The sequence below is a fragment of the Trachypithecus francoisi genome, unplaced genomic scaffold, assembly GCF_009764315.1.
Source record: "Trachypithecus francoisi isolate TF-2019V2 unplaced genomic scaffold, Tfra_2.0 Lachesis_group1, whole genome shotgun sequence".
NCBI classification, from domain to species: domain Eukaryota; kingdom Metazoa; phylum Chordata; class Mammalia; order Primates; family Cercopithecidae; genus Trachypithecus; species Trachypithecus francoisi.
Window position 1 is genome coordinate 694,946 of NW_022681454.1, and position 9,206 is coordinate 704,151.

The 9,206-nt window shown below is 57.0% G+C and overlaps 2 protein-coding genes across 3 annotated transcripts in view; one reads left to right on the plus strand and one right to left on the minus strand.

The window, feature by feature from the left end:
- The window catches only part of PDE6B (phosphodiesterase 6B), a 44,017-nt gene extending 38,681 nt beyond the window's left edge, over positions 1-5,336 (plus strand). The window contains exons 18-22 of one of the 2 annotated variants that reach the window (XM_033213369.1): positions 125-188; positions 519-593; positions 1,966-2,049; positions 3,260-3,413; positions 4,493-5,336. In XM_033213369.1, coding sequence (XP_033069260.1) covers positions 125-188; positions 519-593; positions 1,966-2,049; positions 3,260-3,413; positions 4,493-4,554 — 439 coding nt within the window. In that variant the 3' untranslated portion in view covers positions 4,555-5,336. The remainder of the gene's footprint in view (positions 1-124; positions 189-518; positions 594-1,965; positions 2,050-3,259; positions 3,414-4,492) is intronic. The other variant, XM_033213370.1, reaches the window with a different exon arrangement.
- Positions 5,337-6,880: 1,544 nt separating this feature from the next.
- Positions 6,881-9,158, minus strand: ATP5ME (ATP synthase membrane subunit e). The gene is made up of 4 exons (XM_033213382.1): positions 9,011-9,158; positions 8,710-8,764; positions 8,099-8,197; positions 6,881-6,966 (listed from the first exon to the last, which is right to left on the minus strand). Exons 1-4 carry the CDS (start codon positions 9,146-9,148, stop codon positions 6,941-6,943), a joined length of 318 nt encoding a protein of 105 aa, XP_033069273.1. The 5' UTR covers positions 9,149-9,158; the 3' UTR covers positions 6,881-6,940.
- Between the last annotated feature and the right edge of the window lie 48 nt (positions 9,159-9,206).

Genomic DNA, 9,206 nt, shown 5'->3' on the forward strand with positions numbered 1-9,206 from the left:
AGCAAGACTCCATCTCAAAAAAGAAAACACATATAGACCACCTGCCCTCAGCAGATGCCCATCAGCACGCAGGCCCATCAGCACGCAGGCCCATCAGCACTCATGCTGGCTTGTGTGTCTGTAGGGCCATGATGATGACAGCCTGCGATCTCTCTGCCATCACCAAGCCCTGGGAAGTCCAGAGCAAGGTTAGGACACAGAGCCCTCCAGACCCAGAGTCCACACCTCTCAGCACAGGGGACTGCCGGCAGGAGAGGTGGAGGGCGGTGGGAACCTCGCAGACGAAAGACCATTGTTTGCAAGGAGCGCTGAGGGCTGCCTCCTCCTCCGCCTCTGGGCGTGGCAAGGGTGGGGGTGCTGCAGTGTGCCCAACCAGAACCCTGTTTGGTGAGGACCCTGGGGGTCTGGGGAGGAGAAGACCGAGGGAGAAGACCGAGGCTCAGAGCCTCACAGGGCAGGCCCAGGCCCCTCCACATGGGCTCAGAGCTCCACAGACAGCTGCCTTCCTGTGCCTCCAGGTCGCACTCCTTGTGGCTGCTGAGTTCTGGGAGCAAGGTGACTTGGAAAGGACCGTCTTGGATCAGCAGCCCATTGTGAGTGCTGCTTCTGGAACCTTCCACTCCTGAAATGGGCGTTAGAGACCCCTCTTGGTCCTCGGGAGCCTCAGGTCCTGGCTTGGGGTCAGGCAGCGGGTTCTGAGGTCCTGGGGCTTTATCTCAGTTTGTGGGGTCACGTGACATGCGTATGGGTGGCTCGGATCTGGGTGCAGCTGTGGATTGAGCGATGCTTACGCAGAGGTGACGTTGTTGGCACTGAAGGAACGAGGGCCACCGGCTCATCACCAAGAGCCTCTGGGTCCAGGCAGCTCTGCAGGTGAACCCCAGCGGGGCCTCGAGCCGTGTCCCAGGAAAGCCCTGGGGAGGGTGCTGGGGCAGAGAACCCATGGGGAGTGTCCCTGCCCACGCCGTGGTATGATGGACAATGCCAAGGTCCTCAGGTTAGCAGCGGGGTCTGGATACCTGCTGGCAGCAGGAGAGGCGCCAGCAAATGGGAGAGGTAGGATAGGCGCCAGGGAACAGGAGAGGCAGGGGAGGCGCCAGGGAACAGGAGAGGCAGGGGAGGCGCCAGGGAACAGGAGAGGCAGGGGAGGCGCCAGGGAACAGGAGAGGCAGGGGAGGCGCCAGGAACAGGAGAGGCAGGGGAGGCGCCAGGGAACAGGAGAGGCAGGGGAGGCGCCAGGGAACAGGAGAGGCAGGGCTGCCCCAGCCCCACGTGGACCCGGTGGGAGCTGTGCTTTCTCACAAACCTGCTCCAGTGGGTGGTGACGGGCTGTCTGGAGCCTGCAGTGGAGAAGGCTTAGGCCAGATGCAGCCTCGGCAGGAATGGGGGCCCTGGTTGGTCAGCAAAGCCCCACAGGGGAAGGACAGGCAGCAGGTTCATCCCCTGGACCCGGCCTCTAGAGTCCTGTGTGGTTCACCCTCCATGGGGAGGCTGTGAGGGGACTGACAGATAGCCCAGGGCACTCGGGGTCTGACACTAGAAACAGCTCCAGAGCACATCTGTCTGCCTCAGGCGAGTGCATGGCAAGGTCCTGGTCAGCCAAGTATCTGGGCAGTGCAGCTTGTCCGGGCTCGGCACTGTGTACAGCGCCATCCCCCTCCCTGCCTCTCCCCAGCTGCAAGAAGGGTCCCCAGAGCCAAGAGGGAGCGGCCCTCAGGGGACCATGGGCTGGAGCCAGCAGCAGCTGTGGGAAGGAGCTGCCCACAGTTCCTAGGAGCTGTGGAGCAGCTGGCCAAGGGGGAGGGTGTCAGCTTCCCCTCCCGAGAGCCAGTTTCTGTCAGGCAGGCTCCTTCCCAGGCTGTGTCTCCATGAGCACATCTGTGTCGCAGGGTCAGGGGGGCTGGGCGGGGTCTGAGGAGCTGCCTCCCCGGTCACTGTTCTCCGGCCCTCTGCTCCTCCCACCAGCCTATGATGGACCGGAACAAGGCGGCCGAGCTCCCCAAGCTCCAAGTGGGCTTCATCGACTTCGTGTGCACATTCGTGTACAAGGTTCGTGGTTCACAGGTGTTCCGAGCTGACTGGGGCAGTGTGGTTGGGAGCAGGCAAGGGGCCGTTGGCTGGAGTCGTGTGGACTCACACAGGGGCCCGGCAGGCGTCCTCACTGGAGCAGGGATGCCAGTGCCGGCTTCATGCCGCTCTCGAGAAGGAATATCAGTGTCCGTACCCCCACAGGTGCCCCCGCCCATCCTCACCCTGCTGCACCCCTGGAAGCTCTGAGCCCTTTCCCAGCCCAGAATGTCCTCCGATGGCCTCCAGGCCCACCCCAGAAGTCCCTCCTCAGTGGCCCCCGCCGCAGCCATCACACTCTGTTTTGGGGGCCCTGGCTGCAGCCCTGTGGGTTCATTCGTTCCATGTCTGTGAACCCTCGAGGGGAGGCTGGGTCGGCCTGTCTGCTGGTGTGCCTGCCCGCAGTGGCGTTTGGAAAAGCAGGAGGAGCCACATCCCTGCCAATCTGCCACAGTCCAATGCCAGCTGAGTCTCCAAAGATGCAAGGCAGGCAGTGAGGGGGAGACACGCTGGGGCAGGGGTCTGACCGTGGGGCCCCTGTGTGATGGCCACAAGAGCCACCTGCCTCCAGCCGCTCTCCCTGGTGATGGAATCCACGCCCCAAGGAGGATGCCATGGGTTCCACATGAAGTTGTCCTGGAGTGGGACATGCCCACTCCCTGCCCCGGGTCATCAGTGCTAGGGAGAAGGTGGGACAAGGGAGGATATTTGGGCCTGAAGTGGCCACAGGTCACGACCCCACGGCAGGTGCCCCCCACTGCCTTCCCCACCCCACCACACTCCATGTGTGATGTGCGTGAGTGCACACGTGTGGTGTGTTGCATGATGTGTGCCATGTGTGGGGGGAGGGACGGGAGAAGGCACTGCAGGGCCTGCTGTCCACCTGCGCCCACCACTCCTCTGCCCGGCACCCTGCCCCCACCCTCTGAGCTGTTCTGCTCATTCTTGGGTTTCTCTCCCTGCAACACTGCATCTTAAGCATTCACACCCTAAAGCTCCCGGCTTTAGTGTCACCAACACAAGCCCCGAGGTTTCTGCCTTCATAGGGCTCTGCTGGGAAGGTGTCCCCTCCACGGCGCTCCCTCCTCCTGCCAGGCAGTTCCCCTATGAGGGGGAGCAGCTGGGGAAGGGCTATCTTACTTTTGGAGAGCAGGAAGGACAGGACTCGTGGTGACTTCTCGACCCCCCTCAGGAGTTCTCCCGTTTCCACGAAGAGATCCTGCCCATGTTCGACCGACTGCAGAACAACAGGAAGGAGTGGAAGGCACTGGCTGATGAGTACGAGGCCAAAGTGAAGGCTCTGGAGGAGGAGAAGAAGGAGGAGGAGAGGGTGGCGCTCAAGAAAGGTCTGGCTCTGTGTGGCCTGCAGGGCAGGGACTCGGTGACTCTCCCAAAACGAAGTGAAAAGACAGGGTGCAGAGCAGAGTTAAAATGAAGAAAAGCAGAGCCACTTTCAAGCAGCCCCGAGGTGGACAGGGCCATGGTGCAGGGAGCGGGGCCACGGCGGGGGAGAGCAGCAGCTGACTCCATCTCGGTAGCAAACCCGAACTGAAAAGTTTCCTGTTCCTAGCTGATGAACCCCATTTTTCACTAAAGAAGTAACCACGTTACGTTCTTTATAAAAGACTTATAACAAGTTGTAACAAGTCAGCACACCCCCAAGTTCAAATCCCAAAGGCATCGTGGTCTTGCCATTTGCCCGCAATTGGCTACCTTAGCTCTGAGGTTTGGCATGCTATTCCCACTACCCCATGCTGCTCCCACTATCCCGTGCTGCTCCCACTATCCCGTGCTGTTTCCGCTACCCCATGCTAGTCCCACTATTCCATGCTGCCCCCACTACCCAAAGATATTCCAGCTACCCCATGCTGTTGCCACTACCCCATGCTACTCCCACTACCCCATGCTATTCCCCTACCCCATGCTACTCCCACTACCCCATGCTATTCCCCATCCCATGCTATACCCACTATTCTGCACTATTTATTCCCCTACCCCATGCTATTCCCACTATGCCACGCTATTCTTCACTACCCCATGCTATTCCCCTATGCCATGCTATTCCCCTATGCCATGCTATTTCACTTCACTATTTCCCCTATCTCATGCTATTTCACTACCCCACACTATTCCCATTATCCCATGCTATTCCCCTACCCCATGCTATTCCTGCTATCCTATACTACATAAACAAGGAGACTTCAGGGCTGTGGAAGGCCACAATGAGCATAATCAGGGCACAGTGTCAACAGGGGCTAAAGCACTAAGAAAGGCTCAGCCTGGCTAATCAGCTTGGACTGGTCACAGGCCCAGGCACTGTCCTTCCTCCTGCAGGGGTTGGTAGAGGTCACACCAGGCAGGAGGGAATGAACAGGGCTGGTGTGCACAGGTGGTCCCACTCACCATCTTCCATCTTCCCTTGCAGTAGGCACAGAAATTTGCAATGGCGGCCCAGCACCCAAGTCTTCAACCTGCTGTATCCTGTGAGCACCAGGCCGGTGGGGACCCAGTGGCTCCCTCAGTCTACACCCACTAGGATGTGGGTTCTGCCTGTGGCCATTTGCTACCAGAGGTTAGGTAGTCTAAGAAAATGACTGAAGATCATTTTGAATATTTTAATTTTTTTTTTTTTTTTTTTGAGATGGAGTCTTGCTTTGTCACCCAGGCTGGAGTGCCATGGCACAATCTCAGCTCACTGCAACCTCCACCTCCCAGGTTCAAGCGATTCTCGTGCCTCAGCCTCCCGAGTAGCTGGGACTACAGGCGCCCACCACCACACGTGGCTAATTTTTGTATTTTCAGTACAGACGGGGTTTCACCGTATTGGGCAGGCTGGTTCAAACTCCTGACCTCAGATGATCACCCCGCCTCAGCTTCCTGAAGTGCTGGGATTACAGGCATGAGCCACCACACGTGTTTTTATAAACTGAAGCCAACTGTGAATAAATTGTAGCTTACATTACTCATAGTTTTTGGATAGTTACCACTGGGAGGTCTTTGAAAAGGGTCCATCCATGAACTCTGAAATCACCGAGCACATTTGCAGCCACACGTGTACATATGTGTATACAGGTAGACAGATGGACACAGGCCGTTTCTCATCTGGTTTAGAAAAACACACATGCTCAGAAATTCAGAATAAAATAAATGGAAAACAACTTGCCCATTATTTGTGGTAAAATGATAGCAGAAGCCACACTATATTTGACCCATCAGAAAAATTCTGCCAGAAAGGTCAAGGCCACAGGTAGAGCGGCCATCCAACTTCAGTGGTCTGAGCAGAAATGATCTGTAATGAACACCACGCAGTGGCTCTGATGGCTCCAGACGGCACCAGGAGGGGCGGGCGGGGCTGGATGCCGATGCCTATGCACCCCCATGACTAAATATTGGTGAGCCTGGAGTAAAGGACAGAGGCAAAGAAACAGACTTCCCAGTTGAAATGGGAATTATGTTAAATTCAGGATGTTCAACTCATGATGGGAGCTCCAAAGCATTTGCTCCCGACACCAATTGACACTTAACTAGATGGGGTCATTGGGGTGGGCGTGGGAGAGCAGCAGACATGCCCAGCACAGCCAGAGGCCTGCAGGAAGGGGGTGCTGGGTTTTTTGTTTTGAGACAGTCTCACTCTGTCACCCAGGCTGGAGTGTAGCGGCATGATCTTGGCTCAATGCAACCTCCACCTTCTGGGTTCAAGCAATTCTCCTGCCTCAGCCTCCTGAGTAGCTGGGATTACAGGCACCCATCACCACAACCAGCTAATTTTTGTATTTTTAGTAAAGACAGGGTTTCGCCATGTTGGCCAGACTGGTCTTGAACTCCTGACCTCAAGTGAGCCGCCCACCTCAGCCTCCCAAAGTGCTGGGATTACAGGCGTGAACCACCGCGCCCAGTCTTCATTTTCATCTCACTGGTCAGAGACCCCTGGTATCCAGAGCCTGGGACTGGGATGAGGGGCTCCTAAGAGGTTCTGAAGGACCCTGCAAGCAGCCCCTCTGGACGCCAGGACAGGATGTGAAAGCATCTTGCTCACTCAAACCTCACCTTAACCAAATGTCCTGAAAAGCTTGTAGGCTGCTTCTCCCTTTGGCCTCACATTTGCAAATGAACTCATTTTACAAACTGGGGCTCCAAGCCTAGATTTGTTCAAGGCATGTAACTGGGAAGTAGCAACTTCAATCTATCCATTGCAAACCACCAGGCCAAGGGTCAGAGCTGTTGGCAAGCTCACAGCCAGGAGGGGCGAGAAGCCCAGGAAGGCTGCAGGGGAGGGAAGTCGCTCAGGCACCACAGGACCACCTCCCGGCACAGCTCCAACAGCACTCAGGCTCTGTCCTCATGAGGTCCCATCATTTTAGTCCCAAGTCTGACCCGGACACCTCCTGGGATCAAAGGGAGGATTTGTGAAGTGGCAGGTGGGGGTGAGGAGTTATCGTGGAGGACCCAGCTTCCTCCAAGCTGTAAGGGCGGCAGCCAGTGCCCACCTCTCCCCATCCAGGGGTCTGGGCTGCTGACAGCAGCAGCCTAGAACTCAGAATCAAGACAACCCCAGTACTCATGAGGCCTCCAGCTGACTGACCATTACAGATACCCTTTGGGGCGCCCACCTGGATGCCCTAGACAGAATAGGTCGCGCGTGTCTGTCCTTCCTGCTGTGTTTATATGATGCATTCTGGGTCTGTGAAGGGTCACGTGAATTAATACTTTTGAAACCCCCTCCCTGTCTTCCACCTCATGTGAACTGGGAGATGGACAGAACTTCAACCTAGGAGTTTGACAACCAGTGACAGCAAATGAGAAGGAGCCAGAGTATCACACAGCACAGGAGGCTTTATTCATCCACTGCTGCTCCAGAGAGAGGGTCACAGGGTCACTTTAATATGCTGTCATCTTGGGCTAGAAGGTTAGAAGAAAAGCACATGTTACTACACTCAGGCAATCTAAAAAGACCACGTCAACTTCCCAGTTGTTTTTGTTTTTTTGTTTTGAGATGGAGTCTCCCTCTGTCACCCAGGCTGAAGTGCAATGGTATAATCTCAGCTCACTGCAACCTCTGCATCCCAGGTTAAAGCGATTCTCCCGCCTCAGCCTCCTGAGTAGCTGGAATTACATGTACCCGCCATCATACCTGGCTAATTTTTTTTTTTAGACAAAGAGTTTCGCTTTGCTGCCCAGGCTGGAGTGCAGTGGTGTGATCTCAGCTCACTGCAACCTCCGCCTCCCGGGTTCAAGCACCACCTCCCAGGTTCAAGCAATTCTCGTGCCTCAGCTGAGTAGCTGGGATTACAGGTGCCTGCCACTATGCCCGGCTGACTTTTTGTATTTTAGTAGAAACGGGGTTTCACCATCTTGCCCAGGCTGGTCTCGAACTCCTGAGCTCAGGCAGTCTGCCTGTCTCAGCCTCCCAAAGTGCTAGGATTACAGGCATGAGCCACCGCACCCGGCCATGCCCAGCTAATTTTTGTAGAGACAGGGTTTTACCATGTTGGTCAGGCTGGTCTTGAACTCCTGACCTTAGGTGATCCGCCCGCCTCGGCCTCCCAAAGTGCTGGGATTACAGGCATGAGCCACCATGCCTGGCCAGCTTCCCTGTTTTTATTTTTATTTTATTTATTTATTTTTTTTGAGACAGAGTCTCGCTCTGTGGTCCAGGCTGGAGTGCAGTGGTGCGATCTCAGTTCACTACACGCTCCGCCTCCCGGGTTTATGCCATTCTCCTGCCTCAGCCTCCGGAGTAGCTGGGACTACAGGCGCCCACCACCTCGCCCGGCTAGTTTTTTGTATTTTTTTTAGTAGAGACAGGGTTTCACCGTGTTAGCCAGGATGGCCTCGATCTCCTGACCTGGTGATCCGCCTGTCTCGGCCTCCCAAAGTGCTGGGATTACAGGCTTGAGCCACCGCGCCCGGCCGCTTCCCTGTTTTTAAACAATCCACATCTACTTAGCTCTGCTTAAATGTCCTCCTCCATCTTCCTTATCCCTGCACAAACCTGGGAGGGACAATGTATAAGAGCCAGTGTCACACGTACCTTCTGCCAATTCTCTGGCAATCCGTTTCAGTTCATCCTGCCTCTTCTTCTCCTCTGCTTCTATCCTCCTCTCCTCTTCTGCCCGAGGTTTTAGGTAACCTATTTGGGGGAATGCAGGGGAATAAACTTCACTGGAAATGCTGCATAAAAGGAACTGAGTCCACAGGTCAAGGTATCTTCAGCGACACTGTGAACCAGAAGCACCTGCGGTCCCCTCTCTTTATGTCAATGAGAGTCAACGTCTGACCTTCACCCTAAAGAGTCCAATCCAGAGGCTACAGGGTCCCTGCTGCCCACCCCCTCATGCACTGGCTCACTCGTCCTCTGTGAACAGTGACTGCCTCCCGTCAGACCTTAGCACTCCAACACCCACTGAGCACCCGTTTTCAACAAGCAGCAGCCGTTTTCGAGTCCCCCGCCCGAGCCTCAGAAGCTTGAGCTTTGCGTGAGCTGTTTCCACTCTAGGGGTCACGCTCGGTGGAGGCCACGGTCCTGCAGCCTCGCATGCGTCCCAGCCCCGCTTCCAGGGCTGGAGTTCACCAAATGGCACAGGAAGAGCTCCACAGGAAAGCCGAGCAGATCCCGCCCCGGCCCCGCCCGCGGTCACTCACTGTAGCGCGTGGCTCCGTAGGCCACACCGAGGAACAGAGCGGAGTAGCGGCCGAGCTGCGAGAGAGGTTGATCAGAGGCGGCGGGAAACAGACTCGCGGGATGGGGGTCGCGGGAGGAGAGGGGTGGTGGGGTCGCCGGGCAGAGGTCGCAGGAGGGGTGGGGGTCGGGTCGTCGGGCGAGGGTCGCCGGGCGGGGATCATGGGGGCGGGGGACGGGGGTCGCAGCCCGCGGGGTGGGAGCTGCGGGGAGGGACACGGAGGGGCCCAGAGCACTGGGCGGCGGCCGCAAAGCCTGGATCACCTTGATGAGCGGAGAGACCTGCACCGGCGGCACCATCTTGTCCGTGACCTCCGCACCGGAAGCACAACCCGCAGTCGGAAGAGGACGCCGCAAAGCCCGCAAAGCCTTGGAGGCAAAGGCGGAGCTGGACGGACGCATGCGCCGTCAGCAGCGAGCGAACGGGGCGGGGAGGCGGGGCGCGCCCCCTGGCGGCCGG